A 15,996-nucleotide genomic window follows, 5' to 3' on the forward strand; every position below is an offset into this window, starting at 1 on the left:
AGCTTGCCCATAAAGAATTTAAAGGCAAGACAGGAAAGGTGAACTTTGTGCCTAGACTCTAGTGATGACCAATCTAGTTCTTTGAGCATTTCGCAGTGATGTGTGTTGTAGTTGCATTGGAGAACAAAACGACAAATTTAATTGTAGAGGGTGTCAAGTTTGCTAAGGTGGGTTTGAGGTGCCGAGCCATATACTATGTCTGAATAGTCAATAATTGGCATTAGCATCTGCTGTGCGATACGCTTTCTGACCAGGAGACTTAGGGAGGATTTGTTCCTGTAAAGTACCCCTAGTTTGGCATAGGTCTTGGTTGTCAGGGTATCAATGTGCACCCCGAATGTTAAGTGGGAGTCAAACCATAAGCCCAGGTATTTAAAACTAGTGACAGGGGTTAGGGTGGTGTTAGCGTTGGTTCTAATCAGGAGCTCATTCGCTGGAAGCTTCAAAAATGTAGTCTTGGTCCCAAATACCATTGTTACAGTCTTGTCAGTGTTTAAAAACACTTTGTTTTGGGAAATCCAGTTTTGGAGTTTCAAAAAGTCAGACTGAAGTATGTGTTGAAGGTCAGAGAGGCTATGGCTGTGTGCATATAGGATTGTGTCATCTGCATACATGTGTATTGAGGCTACCTTACAAGCTGTAGGAAGATCATTGATGAACACTGAAAAGAGTAGGGGCCCCAGAACAGAGCCTTGCGGGACACCACAGCTGGGATCTTCCTGATAGGTAGGACTGAAACCAGTTTAAAGCATGCTTCCCTATTCCAGAGCTCTGGAGTTTGTTAAGCAGGATAGCATGATCAACAGTATCAAAAGCCTTTGCAAAATCTAGGAATACTGCACCAGTGAGTTGTCCCCGTTCCATTCCACAATGGATTTCATTGCAAACTTTTAGCAGGGTAGTTACGGTAGAGTGTTTGGGACGAAACCCAGACTGGAATTGGCTAGGGAAATTTGTCTTGGTATAGTAATCGCTTAATTGGGAGTGGACACATTTTTCCATGACTTTGGATAGAATTGGGAGAAGTGAGATTGGTCTGTAGTTTGTGACAGTGTTTTTGTCCCCACTTTTGAAGATTGGGACAACTCTGGCAGTTTTCCAGGTCTTAGGGCTATGGTCTGCAGACAGGATAGAGTTGACTATGGAAGCAATTGGTTTGGCAATGGCTGGGGCACCAAGTCGTAGGAACCTAGATTTTAGTAAGTCAGGTCCGCATTGGCTGCTTAGTTTTAGTTTGAGGAGCGCTTGTGTCATCCCCTCTTCAGATACTGGGCCAAATTGAAAATTGTGGGCAGTGTTGGGAGGGGGTGGGGTTATGTGGGCACTCCCGGGATGAGATTCAGGTTTGTGGTTTGGGCTGCGTTTCGCTAATAAGTTAGTGGCACACCCCACAAAATAATCATTGAATGCATTTGCAATGTCAGTGGGGTTTGTCAGAGTAATATCCCCCTTAGTGATATTACTTGGTTGTTGATGGTTAGGAGGCTGGAATATATTGTTGATAACCTTCCAGAAGTTAGCTGGGTTTGATGTATTTTGGTGGAGATTGTCAGAGTAATATTGTGCTTTTGCGTGCCTTGTTTGCCTTGTGCACATGTTCCGCAGGCATCTGTAGTGATTGAGATCCTTGGTAGTGCCAGTTACTTTGTAGCTTTTCCACAAGGTATCCCTGAGCTGGTAGAGTGCAATAAGGTCAGTTGTAACCCATGGAAGATGGGCCCCCCGTACCCTTATTTTGCGTAGTGGAGCATGGGTATCGCAGAGTTTTAAGAACTCGGATTGGAAATAGTCGAGCGCAGAATCAGGGTCGGGAATTAAATCGATTCTGTGCCATGGGCAGTTGGTAAGGTCATCCAGAAACTGTTGTGGGTTAAAGTTTTTAAATGTTCTAGTAAGGAGAACTTTAGGGCTTGAATGGGGCGTTTTAATTTTCCTTACACAGTACACTATTGCATGGTCACTGAAAATGTCAGGAAGGATGCCAGAGGATTGGATTCTGCTGGGGTTTGAGGAGAGAATCCAGTCTAGCAAGGAATGGTTATGCAATTTCAGGTTTGTCCGTGTGGGTTGGGAAATGAGTTGTGATAGGTTAAGTGACTTGAGTTGTATCTGGATGTTATGGTTTTTAGGGTCAAGCCAATTGAAGTTGAAATCCCCAAGAACTAGCAGCTCACTCTTCTCGTTCAGAGAGGAAATGGAGCCAAGAAACTGGGTGATATCAGTCAGGGATTGTAGAGGGGCTTTAGGGGGGCGGTAGATGCCAGCGAGCAAGATGGGCTTAGAAAAGGGAAGGCAGATTTTGCCAACTAGAATTTCAAAAGAGGGTGGGCTTGGGGGTCAATTTAACAGTGTAAATTGTAATGTGTCTGCAATATAAAATAACACCCCTCCTCCTCTCTTTGACCTATCTCTCCTAAAAATGGAGTATCCCTGAATGGCGATATTTGCATCAGGGGTTTTATGGGTTAGCCATGTTTCTGTAAGAACGATGGCTTTGGGTTTATGCATAAGGCACCATGCCCTTAGTTCGTCCAGTTTGGGCAGCAGGCTCTGGATATTTATATGGGCGACAGATAGCCCTTTTTGGAATTTAAAGGTGGAATTCTCAGTAGCATGGGACAGATTTGAAATGGGAGGACCTGGGTTAGGTTCAATATCACCTGCTAAAGAGAGTAATAGTATGAGCAGAAATTTGGGTAGTTGTTTGCAAGTTGTAAATTTGTGGTGTTTGCCATTAGAGTGAGCAGTGGTTGGTGTGCTGGTTTTTAGAGTTCTCCACCAACATTCAGTAGATAGTGCAAGGCTTTTGCATAGTCCAGGGTGTATGGTGATGTTGGGTGTGGGCCAGGATGGAGGAGTTTGTAGTGGATAGAGGGAGTAACATCTCCATGAGGCCAGGAGAAAGAAAAAAGTTAAGATACATAGCAGGTTCATGATGCCAGAGGTAGGCAGTGCTGCATGGAGCTGTTGTGAGTGTGTGCAGACTAAACAGCAGGGGTGTGCCTGTTCCTTGTCAAATGTTTTGCTGCATTGCAATGCTAGAGTCAGTTCTGGGTTTCAGTGGGCTGAGTTGGTGTGGGAGGTATTTTTGTGCAGTCAGTTTTGGGAGAGGCTGCAGTGAAATAAGTTGTAAAAGGGTGTGGGGTTAAAACATGCAGGTTAACAAGCATGGGATCAAAGTGTGGTCATATAAACTCACCGTTTGTTGCCTTGAGTAAGAGAGTTTGCAGAAGGATGCAGTCCCCAGTCACCTCTAGTCAAACTATAGTCTAACACAGAATGGGGAGAGGGACGGACACACAGAATGTGGAGAGGGAGAGACACAGAGAATGGGGAGAGGGACGGACACAGAATGGGGAGAAGGACGGATACACAAAATGGGGGAGAGGGAGGGACACAGATTGGGGGAGAGAGAGAGATTGGGAGAGAGACCGAGACAGAGAATGGGGGAGAGAGGGACAGAGAATGGGAGAGAGACACACACAGAATGGGGGAGAGAGATACAGACACAGAGAATGGGGGAGAGAGATACAGACACAGAGAATGGGGGAGAGGGAGACAGAGATAATAGGGCGAGAGACCTAGAGAATGGGGAGAGAGACAGAATGGGAAGGGTGGAACGAGAATGGAGGGGTGGGAACGAAAATGGAGGGATGGGGGGGGCGAGATTTGGGGTGTGTGAGGATGGGGGACAGAGAGTGGCGGAGAGACATAAAGGGGACATAAAGCGCAGTTGGTGATGTCATTTGTTTTATAAATATTTTTTTTAATGTGTCCCGGTTTTTACTTTTGTAAATCTTGTCACCCTACCTCTATACACACAAACATACATTGCCGGGCCCACCTCTGTACACTAAAACACACACTGCAGCCCCCACCTCAATACACACAAACACACACTTCTGCCCCCACCTCTATACGGACAAACACACACTGCAGCCCCCACCTCAATACATACACACACTGCAGGGCCCGCCTCTATACACACAAACACACACTGCAGGGCCCACCTCTATACACAAAAACACACACTGCAGACCCCACCTATGTACACACAAACTCACACTGCAGGGCCCACCTCTACACACACAAACACACACTGGAGCCAGGGTTACCACCTTCTATTGAAGGCTAACCTGGAGATAACATTTTTTAGATCTTTTTATTATATATTTATTTATCTTGCCTTTGGCTGTATCTTCCCCTCCAAATTCCATCAACATGGCTGCGCGACGTCACGTAATGCCCATTGCCATAACAACGAGCCGCTCAGTGACATCACGCGGCATCAAGTTGACATGACTACGGGACGCATTATGGCGCCGAGGCATCAAGGGATGCCACATTGTCATGGCAACATGTCATCGCCTGATGTCAGTGTCTCATTGTCATGGCAACAGGTGCGTGACAAATTTTTTTTATAAATAATTTTTTAATGTGTCGCGGTTTTTCATTTTGAAAATCTGGTCACCCTATTGGATGTCCCAGAATAAAGAGAAAAACTCAACGGTGACCATGTGGTTCCTTAGTCTCCAGCCCTTTAATGTCACTGTGGGACACAGGGCCGGTCTGAGACAGGGAAATGCTGATGGGATTTCTGGGGTGCGCGGCTTGATGTCCATGGTCACTCACCCCAGTAGGGACGAGCTGGGGGAGGATATGTGAGAGGAACGGTGGTGAAGTTGGAGTTCTGCAAATGAAGCCAGGTGCAGATCACCTCTCCTTAATTAGGAGTGTAAGAAAGGTCAGGCTGGGTCAGTTCTCCCGTCCCCTTATATCAGCTAAGGCCAGGTCCCCGCTGTGGCGGACGCTGCAGGGACAAGAGCCGCCCCACAATGGGACCGGGCCCGCTGCGAGGGGGGGGGGGCGCCGCACTGCGCAGACAAACTCCTGCTCTCAAGAAAATTGAGATCAGGAGTTGCGATGGTACGCTAGGCCACGTCCCCCAGTGGTTCAGCCACTGAGGGCGAAGCTGCCGGGTGACGTCACGGCCGCGCCCCGTCACTCCCCAGTCTTGCCCCCCTGTCTTTCCCCTGCAGCTCTCTGCAGACCGGGGGACTCGGCTGCACGCGCCGCCAGCCTCGCAAGCAGCTACGCTTATAGTGCCGGCGACGCGACGGTCGCTGGAAAATGAAATAGAGACGACTTCCAGCGATCACGACCAATCCGTCGCTCCGTCTCGCCGTCACATCGCGCTTACTATAAGCGCACGCGACGGCAGCAATGCATTTGTTTTGCCGTGACGTTGCTGTCGTCGTCGCCGGCACTATAAGCGCAGCCTAAGGCTAAGGCCTCGCTGCACGCGCCCGCACGGCCGCCTTGCTTGCCGGTGGCGCGTGCAATTCACTGCACCGCGATCTGCAGTGAATTTTTTCCGGGGTTGGGGGGGGGGGGAGTGGCCAAAATGGGTGGGGGGGCGCGGCCATGACATGAGGGTGCGGGACCATCACGCAGCCCTTCAGTCCCTCAGCCCTTCACATACACAGGCACTCGCACACACAGGCACACACACACACACACGGGGGAATCGGAAGGGGGATCGGAGCACAGGGGGGAAATCACCAGGGGGGGTGATCGGAGCAGAGGGGAGAATCGGAGCAGAGGGGGGAATCGGATTGGCTGCCTTGCGTCATGTGACGCTGCACTCGCCGAAACCACGAGCTCCTTGTAGCTCCGGCTGGCTGACGTGTCACAGCACTCAGTGAGCCACGCCGGAAGGAGCCAGCGGGGACATCCAGACCGGAGACAAGCAGCTGGTGGACCGCGGCCGCGCGCGCCGCCGGCCGCAGTGGGACCAAAGCCTAAGGCCTGGTCCCCACTGGCTACTGCAGCGGACGCTGCAGGGATGAGAGCCCTCCCCTCAATGGCGCCTGGCCCGCTGCGAGGGGGGGCCGCAGCGCTGTGGCGAGAGTTGCTCCTGTCTATAGAATTGAGAGCAGGACTCGCGACGGATCGCTAAGCCACGCCCCCGCGGTTCAGCCAACGAGGGCGAACCTGCCGGGTTACTTCTCTTGGTGTGTATATCTATACTGATATTACCTCTCTGGGGGTGTATGTGTATACCGGGATTACCTCTCTGGGGGTGTGTGTGTATACCGGTATTACCTCTCTGGGCGTGTATGTGTATACCGGTATTACCTCTCTGGGGGTGTGTGTGTATACCGGTATTACCTCTCTGGGCGTGTATGTGTATACCGGTATTACCTCTCTGGGCGTGTATGTGTATAGCGGTATTACCTCTCTGGGCGTGTATGTGTATACCGGTATTACCTCTCTGGGCGTGTATGTGTATACCGGTATCACCTCTCTGGGCGTGTATGTGTATACCGGTATTACCTCTCTGGGCGTGTATGTGTATAGCGGTATTACCTCTCTGGGCGTGTGTGTGTATACCGGTATTACCTCTCTGGACGTGTGTGTGTATACCGGTATTACCTCTCTGGGTGTGTATGTGTGTATACCGGTATTACCTCTCTGGGCGTGTATGTGTATACCGGTATTACCTCTCTGGGCGTGTATGTGTATACCGGTATTATCTCTCTGGGCGTGTATGTGTATACCGGTATTACCTCTCTGGGCGTGTATGTGTATACCGGTATTACCTCTCTGGGCGTGTATGTGTATACCGGTATTACCTCTCTGGGCATGTATGTGTATACCGGTATTACCTCTCTGGGCGTGTATGTGTATAGCGGTATTACCTCTCTGGGCGTGTATGTGTATACCGGTATTACCTCTCTGGGCGTGTATGTGTATACCGGTATTACCTCTCTGGGCGTGTATGTGTATACCGGTATTACCTCTCTGGGCGTGTATGTGTATATCGGTATTACCTCTCTGGGCATGTATGTGTATACCGGTATTACCTCTCTGGGCATGTATGTGTATAGCGGTATTACCTCTCTGGGCGTGTATGTGTATAGCGGTATTACCTCTCTGGGCGTGTATGTGTATAGCGGTATTACCTCTCTGGGCGTGTATGTGTATAGCGGTATTACCTCTCTGGGCGTGTGTGTGTATACCGGTATTACCTCTCTGGGCATGTATGTGTATACCGGTATTACCTCTCTGGGCATGTGTGTGTATACCGGTATTACCTCTCTGGGCGTGTATGTGGATACCGGTATTTCCTCTCTGGGCGTGTATGTGTATACTGGTATTACCTCTCTGGGCATGTATGTGTATACCGGTATTACCTCTCTGGGCGTGTATGTGGATACCGGTATTACCTCTCTGGGCGTGTGTGTGTATACCGGTATTACCTCTCTGGGCGTTTATGTGGATACCGGTATTACCTCTCTGGGCGTGTATGTGGATACCGGTATTTCCTCTCTGGGCGTGTATGTGGATACCGGTATTACCTCTCTGGGCGTGTATGGGTAGGGGGACCATTTGTCCCCCTTTTGCCGGGACAGTCCCGATTTTTTGTATCCTGTCCCGGTTCCCGGATTTGTCCCGGGTTTTGGCCCTGGTCCCGGTATGCGGCGGCGGTGAGGAGGATGCCGTGCGAGAGCAGGTACACTGGCGACACACTTTATTCGAGCTCGGCTAGTCCCACGAATTCGGGTATACCCGGGTGTATTGAGGTTTGTGACTGTTTTCTGCCCGAGTGCATTGAGGTATTTTCCAAGCAGGGATTGAAGCATTTTATTCCCGCTGGCTGCAATACTGCACAGTATATATATATATATACTGCATTACAATTCATGAATTTATGCCATCTGGTAGACACGCGAAGCATTGCAGCCTATTAAATCCTAATCATTATCATTTAACAGATCAGCCGCCCGTCAGCCAGGCATGAACCCAGGCTGGGAAGGCAAACGCAACGGGGCTTGTCAGAGGTGAGGAGCGGCGCATTCCAGGTATCTGCCAGGTACATACTGGGTATTTGCTCGAATAAAGTGTGTTGGTGCAGTAAGTTTTTTTTCATGTTGAATGAATGGTTGCCGGGGGGCGGGACTTAGAATGCTGAGCCTGTAGAATGAATGAATGGTTGCTGGGGGCGGGACTTAGAATGCCAGCCGGGCCGCAGGGGATTGGCTGCAGGTCAGAGGGTGCCGGGGGCGGGACTTCCGCTTCCTTCTGCAGAGTACACGTGGTGTGTTTGTCTCTGCTCGCTCCTGGCTCCTCTGTCGGCTGCGCAGTGTCTCCCCCCCTCTGCCCGCCCGGGGTGATAGGAGGTGGGTTTTTGTGAATTTGCCTCCAGTCCTGGTGTTCCCTCCCCCCCCCCCCCTGGTCCCAGTGCTGGCTGCGCGGTGTCCCCCCATTCTGCCCTGGGAACCCGTGGCTGGCCGCCGGAGGAGAGAGGCGGCAGTTTGTACCTCTGCGTCCCAGCGCTCCCACCCCTCCCCCTTGGTGCGGGAGATGGGCGCGGGGGGTGGGTGCAGGGGGAGGCGGGGAGCCGCCTGCTCGTGGCTGCCTCTGTCTGTACTCCACTGTGTATGTGTGTGTGTATCAGTCTGTGTGTGTGTATCAGTCTGTGTGTGTGTATCTGTGTGTGTGTGTTTCAGTCTGTGTGTGTGTGTATCTGTGTGTGAATCAGTGTGTGTGTGTGTATCAGTGTGTGTGTGTGTATCAGTGTGTGTGTGTGTATCAGTGTGTGTGTGTGTGTGTGTGTGTGTGTATCAGTGTGTGTGTGTGTGTGTATCGGTGTGTGTGTGTATCAGTGTGTGTGTGTTTATCAGTGTGTGTGTGTACCAGTGTGTGTGTACCAGTGTGTGTGTGTACCAGTGTGTGTACCAGTGTGTGTGTACCAGTGTGTGTGTACCAGTGTGTGTGTGTGTCAGTGTGTGTGTGTCAGTGTGTGTGTGTGTGTGTGTATCAGTGTGTGTGTGTGTCTGTGTGTGTACCAGTGTCTGTGTGTGTGTGTGTGTGTGTGTGTGTGTGTGTGTGTGTGTGTGTGTATCAGTGTGTGTGTGTGTGTGTGTACCAGTGTGTGTGTGTGTACCAGTGTGTGTGTGTACCAGTGTGTGTGTGTGTGTGTGTGTGTGTGTGTACCAGTGTCTGTGTGTGTGGGTGTGTGTATCTGTGTGTGTGTGTGTGTGTGTATCTGTGTGTGTGTGTGTGTGTATCAGTGTGTGTGGGTACCAGTGTGTGTGTGTGTGTGTGTGTGTACCAGTGTGTGTGTGTGTGTGTACCTGTGTGTGTGTGTGTGTGTGTGTGTGTGTGTGTGTGTGTGTGTGTGTGTGTGTGTGTGTGTACCAGTGTGTGTGTACCAGTGTGTGTGTGTGTATCAGTGTGTGTGTACGTGGGTGTGGGTGTATCAGTGTGTGTATCAGTGTGTGTACCAGTGTGTGTGTGTGTACCAGTGTGTGTGTGTGTGTGTACCAGTGTGTGTGTACCAGTGTGTGTGTGTGTGTACCATTGTGTGTGTGTGTGTGTGTGTGTGTGTGTGTGTGTGTGTGTACCAGTGTGTGTGTGGGTGTGTACCAGTGTGTGGGTGTGTACCAGTGTGTGGGTGTGTATTAGTGTGTATCAGTGTATCAGTGTGTGGGTGTGTATCAGTGTGTGGGTGTGTATCAGTGTGTGGGTGTATGTGTCTCCCTCACCATCTGTCTCCCTCACCCCCTGTCTCCCTCTCTCCCCGTCTCCCTTACCCCCTCCCTTACCCTCTCCCTCCCTGTCTCCCTTACCCTCACCCTCTCCCTCCCTGTCTCCCTCACCCTCTCGCTCCCTGTCTCCCTTACCCTCACCATCCCTGTCTCCCTCACCCTCTCCCTCCCTGTCTCCCTTACCCTCACCCTCCCTGTCTCCCTCACCCTCTCCCTCCCTGTCTCCCTCACCCTCCCTGTCTCCCTCACCCTCTCCCTCACCCTCCCTGTCTCCCTCACCCTCCCTGTCTCCCTCACCCTCACCCTCCCTGTCTCCCTCACCCTCGCCCTCCCTGTCTCCCTCACCCTCTCCCTCCCTGTCTCCCTTACCCTCTCCCTCCCTGTCTCCCTTACCCTCACCCTCCCTGTCTCCCTCTACCTCATCCTCTCCCTCCCTGTCTCCCTCACCCTCCCTGTCTCCCTTACCCTCACCCTCTCCCTCACCCTCTCCCTCCCTGTCTCCCTCACCCTCCCTGTCTCCCTCACCCTCTCCCTCACCAGTGTGTGTGCGTGTGTGCGTGTGTGTGTGGGTTAACCAGTGTGTGTACCAGTGTGTGTGTGTGTGTGTGTGTGTACCAGTGTGTGTGTGTGTGTACCAGTGTGTGTGTGTGTGTACCAGTGTGTGTACCAGTGTGTGTGTGTGTGTGTACCAGTGTGTGTGTGTGTGTGTGTATCCGTGTGTGTGTGTGTGTGTATCGGTGTGTGGGTGTGTACGTGTGTGTGTGCGTGTGTGTACCAGTGTGTGTGTGTGTACCAGTGTGTGTGTGTGTACCAGTGTGTGTGTGTGTGTACCATTGTGTGTGTGTGTGTGTGTGTGTGTGTACCAGTGTGTGTGTGGGTGTGTACCAGTGTGTGGGTGTGTACCAGTGTGTGGGTGTGTATTAGTGTGTATCAGTGTATCAGTGTGTGGGTGTGTATCAGTGTGTGGGTGTGTATCAGTGTGTGGGTGTATGTGTCTCCCTCACCATCTGTCTCCCTCACCCCCTGTCTCCCTCTCTCCCCGTCTCCCTTACCCTCTCCCTCCCTGTCTCCCTTACCCTCACCCTCTCCCTCCCTGTCTCCCTCACCCTCTCGCTCCCTGTCTCCCTTACCCTCACCATCCCTGTCTCCCTCACCCTCTCCCTCCCTGTCTCCCTTACCCTCACCCTCCCTGTCTCCCTCACCCTCTCCCTCCCTGTCTCCCTCACCCTCCCTGTCTCCCTCACCCTCTCCCTCACCCTCCCTGTCTCCCTGTCTCCCTCACCCTCCCTGTCTCCCTCACCCTCACCCTCCCTGTCTCCCTCACCCTCGCCCTCCCTGTCTCCCTCACCCTCTCCCTCCCTGTCTCCCTTACCCTCTCCCTCCCTGTCTCCCTTACCCTCACCCTCCCTGTCTCCCTCTACCTCATCCTCTCCCTCCCTGTCTCCCTCACCCTCCCTGTCTCCCTTACCCTCACCCTCTCCCTCACCCTCTCCCTCCCTGTCTCCCTCACCCTCCCTGTCTCCCTCACCCTCTCCCTCACCAGTGTGTGTGCGTGTGTGCGTGTGTGTGTGGGTTAACCAGTGTGTGTACCAGTGTGTGTGTGTGTGTACCAGTGTGTGTGTGTGTGTGTACCAGTGTGTGTGTGTGTGTACCAGTGTGTGTACCAGTGTGTGTGTGTGTGTGTACCAGTGTGTGTGTGTGTGTGTGTATCCGTGTGTGTGTGTGTGTGTATCGGTGTGTGGGTGTGTGCGTGTGTGTACCAGTGTGCGTGTGTGTACCAGTGTGCGTGTGTGTACCAGTGTGCGTGTGTGTACCAGTGTGCGTGTGTGTACCAGTGTGTGTGTGTGTGCCAGTGTGTGTGTGCCAGTGTGTGTGTGCCAGTGTGTGTGTGTATCAGTGTGTGTGTGGGGGTGTGTGTGTGTTTGTGTGTGTACCAGTGTGTTTGTGTGTGTGTACCAGTGTGTGTGTGTACCAGTGTGTGTGTGTGTGTGTGTGTGTGTGTGTGTGTGTACCAGTGTGTGTGTGTGTGTGTGTGTGTGTGTGTGTGTGTGTGTACCAGTGTGTGTGTACCAGTGTGTGTGTGTGTGTGTGTGTGTGTGTGTGTGTGTGTGTGTGTGTGTGTGTGTGTGTGTGTACCAGTGTGTGTGTGTGTTTCAGTGTTTGTGTGTGTGTGTGTATCAGTATGTGTGTGGGTGTGTGTATCAGTATGTGTGTGGGTGTGTACCAGTGTGTGGGTGTGTACCAGTGTGTATCAGTGTACCAGTGTGTGTGTGTATCAGTGTGTGTGTGTGTGTACCAGTGTGTGGGTGTGTATCAGTGTGTGGGTGTGTATCAGTGTGTGGGTGTCAGTGTGGGTGTATGTGTCTCCCTCTCTGTCTCTATCTTTGGGAACCCAAGTTTCCCGCCAGGGCATTCCCAAAGACAATTTGACCAATTCAAGGGTCTCAACATTAGGATGGTTGCCGATCTGCTGCAGAAGGGAGAGATCCTAAAATTTCAGGCCCTAAAAGACAAACTCCAAACCCAAGACCTGCAACTATTTAAGTACCTGCAAATCAGACACTTCTTACTATCACTATCCCAAACTGCCAAATTCCCCTCGCTAACTAGGTTTGAGTCCCTATGCATCAGAAACACCTTCCAGAAGGGTCTAATTTCTGAGATATATAAGGGGATCGTTCCGACAACTGACCCACCGGCCCACCGTTATATGCAAAAATGGTCGGAGGACCTAGGCCTTCCAATAGACCTGGAAGACTGGGAGGGTGTCTGGGAGCAGGCTGTCAAAACATCAATTTGCTCAACAGTAAAAGAGAACATCTGCAAAATTATATTTCAATGGTACGTGACCCCGGTTAGGTTGAGCCAGATCTACCCCGGCACACCGGACCTGTGCTGGAGGGTATGTGGTCAAAAGGGGGACATAGCCCACATTTGGTGGTCATGTCCGGAGATTCAGAGCTATTGGACTATGGTCCAGACGCTTATTCATTTGACCACGGGGCTCTCCCTCCCCCTAGATCCGCTGACCATGGTGCTGAGCAAATCCATTGACGACCTTCCCCCACCTCTATCAAAGCTGATTATGGCCATGCTGACTGCGGCCAGATGTTCGATCGCGGCAGCCTGGAAACAGATCAAGGCACCGTCAAGAAACACAGTAATTAGAAGGATCAATGAGGTAATGTCCACGGAGAACCTCACAGCCATGCTGCAAAAACAGATGCCACCGTTTTGGAACACTTGGGACCCCTGGATTGAGAGATAAAAATCAATAGCCCGAATCATTCGGGCCCCCAATGTGACCAGTCCGCCGGGGATAGGAAGTCGGATGCCTCTGGACGAAACCCACCCCCCCCCCCCCCCAATTCTACCTTCCCTCCCCACCTGTTTGTTTCCCCTCCCCATCCCCCTCTCCACCTCCCCCTTTTCTTCCCTACTATGGAAAAAGGGAAAATGTTATTGGTCGTGATCAAAATGCGTTGTGATAAAATGTCATGGGCTCATGACATTTCTGTATGTATACCTGACATTTCTGTATGTATACCTGACATTTCTGTATGTATACCTGATATGAATGTTTCCAATAAAAAAATTGATACAAAAAAAAATTGGAATACAAACAGAAAACATAGCATAGTGTATACTGCTTGTTAATGGAACATGTAACACAAGACAAACAACAGATACACAACAATAAACAAATATAAGCACGGCTGACTATAAAAATGGAGCTATTTAATACAACAATCAATATAAAATAACAAAATAAAACAACTAGCAAGCAACTGATCCGGTTGGTCTAAAACCAAAATCCTACTCACAAAAACTTGAGAGTAAAATCGCAGTGGGCTGTAGTCTTTGAGGATGTCCGCTTGTCCTCCCGTGGCGTCTGGCAGATCCAAACACCGCGTCGACGCTGTCGCACTTCCTGGATCGATGACTCGTCACTGGAGCGCGCCTTGGAGGAACAACCTCCTCCTACTGCTACAGGACACTGCGCGTAACCACGGGGCCTCCTCCTGCACACTGAATCCAACCCGGCATGCCGTTATAAATGCCCCATACGGGACACAGGGTGAGGGATTTGAAGGGCTGTAAGGCTTTTATTTCCACTCCTATCCCCTGCTCTGATTCTGCATTACATCCAAACTGTTTTCTGTCTCTCCCCCACGGCTCATATCAGGGATGTAATGCAGAATCAGAGCAGGGGATAGGAGTGGAAATAAAAGCCTTACAGCCCTTCAAATCCCTCACCCTGTGTCCCGTATGGGGCATTTATAACGGCATGCCGGGTTGGATTCAGTGTGCAGGAGGAGGCCCCGTGGTTACACGCAGTGTCCTGTAGCAGTAGGAGGAGGTTGTTCCTCCAAGGCGCGCTCCAGTGACGAGTCATCGATCCAGGAAGTGCGACAGCGTCGACGCGGTGTTTGGATCTGCCAGACGCCACGGGAGGACAAGCGGACATCCTCAAAGACTACAGCCCACTGCGATTTTACTCTCAAGTTTTTGTGAGTAGGATTTTGGTTTTAGACCAACCGGACCAGTTGCTTGCTAGTTGTTTTATTTTGTTATTTTATATTGATTGTTGTATTAAATAGCTCCATTTTTATAGTCAGCCGTGCTTATATTTGTTTATTGTTGTGTATCTGTTGTTTGTCTTGTGTTACATGTTCCATTAACAAGCAGTATACACTATGATATGTTTTCTGTTTGTATTCCATATTGATGCATTATCCGTCCGTGGATAATCTACCATTCTGGAAGTGCAAGTATTGACGTAAATCTCCACATCACTCCATTTGGACAATTTTGGCGCCGGTTTGTATTTTTTGTTTTCTGCGATTGAACTGACTCTGTCTTTGGGTCAGTAATTCCTGGCAGCCTGGCCTTCACATTGTAAGGTTTTTGAGTATTTTCACAATTGTTTTATATCACATTTTATGATTACAATTTAGCTTTTAGCGCTAATCACACCAATCATTTTTTCTTTTTGTTCCATCAAAAATTGACTAGGTGCCACTAAAGAAGTTTCACTTCAATAACACAGTACGTGGCTAAACCACTATAAATAAACACAACATACAGAAGAGTAAAGTTAGCAACTGCACATTAACTAAACTTTAACAGAAGTCCTTTAACACATACAGCGGGGGAACGGAGAGATCAAGGTGTCCGCTAAATGCAAAGCGAATGGATCCGGACCCAACTTAACTTACTTTTTGCACGACGGATACACACTCGCTCTCACGGACGCCGACTGAAAAACCTGCGGGTCCACGGAGCAGCCTCACGTGACCTCTTCGTGTAGTGGATCCGCAGATTTTTCAGTTGTCATATTGGATGTAGCATTGGGCATTTTGCTGTATGCATTTATTTAACACATCCCATTGCCCCGACCGTCACAGGTGTTTTAAAATCTTCCACGTTTCTCATGACATGATAATTGCTGTGTGCAGTTGGAAGTTTCTCATCAGCCGCACAAAGCGAAGGGGTAAAAACGTTGTTCTCATTTCTAACACATACAGAAGGCCCATGTCTATAAAGGGGTCCTGTCCCATAAGACCCCTTCATTCGAGCGTCCTATTGAATAGCGCCTCTTGGTAAATATCACCCTAAATATCTTCCACTATTAACATTGACCTTTCCTTCCCGCCCCCAGGCCTATCCAAACTCCTTTTAATTTTAGCCGTATTATTAACGCACCAGTGTCTGCCGTTCACAGGAAGCTTGGAGACATGCCATTCGAAAAGCGAAGCAGATGCCTGATCCCTGGGCTGAATTTCACTTGGAGGACATTGAGACCGACCATGCGACCCGACACAGGTCTGTAACGTCTTGCACAGCCTGCTTTTAAAATGCAGTACAGGAGGTCACATACTGTACATCTCAGGGATCCTGGAGACCTGCAGCTGCCGTCCCGCAAACCAACTTTTATTGAATAGTGAGAATGCACTTTTTGTTTGTAAAGTTAAACCAATCTAGGTAATAATTTAAAAAAAAAAAAAAATGCAAAATTAGATTTTTTGCCATTTAGAATATCTATATATAGACCAGCGTAAAAAAAAATTATTATATATATATTATATACTGTATACACACTATATACTATATATACACTGCATACTGCTTAAGTAACATGATATTTTGGAACTCGTGCCAATGTTACAGTGACCTCAGCTGAATTATAGACAGAAATTAATCAATTGTCTCCAACACACTCAATCATTAATATCAAAGTCAAAGGGACCTCTGCTTCAATAAATATTTAAATATCCGTCCATCCATCCACACTCTGCGTGTGTTGAAGACAATTGGTTTCTGTGATATGGCTGAGAGCAAAGGGGTTCTCTCTGACCGTCTTCACCGGATTGCCTGGGACCTCTGCAAGGGTCTCTATCCGTTTTGTGTTTAGTGAGATTTAGACCAGTTCTTTAAAGAA

The 15,996-nt window shown here is 49.8% G+C and overlaps 1 protein-coding gene across 2 annotated transcripts in view; it reads left to right on the top strand.

Annotated features, from left to right (window-relative positions):
- EEF2K (eukaryotic elongation factor 2 kinase) overlaps positions 1-15,996 on the top strand; it is a 103,312-nt gene that overhangs the window by 47,930 nt on the left and 39,386 nt on the right. For both annotated transcript variants that reach the window (XM_075565407.1, XM_075565408.1), the window contains exon 3: positions 15,280-15,380. In XM_075565407.1, the coding sequence (XP_075421522.1) occupies positions 15,280-15,380 (101 nt within the window). The remainder of the gene's footprint in view (positions 1-15,279; positions 15,381-15,996) is intronic.

This window comes from Ascaphus truei, chromosome 11, assembly GCF_040206685.1.
Source record: "Ascaphus truei isolate aAscTru1 chromosome 11, aAscTru1.hap1, whole genome shotgun sequence".
Taxonomy (NCBI): Eukaryota; Metazoa; Chordata; class Amphibia; order Anura; family Ascaphidae; genus Ascaphus; species Ascaphus truei.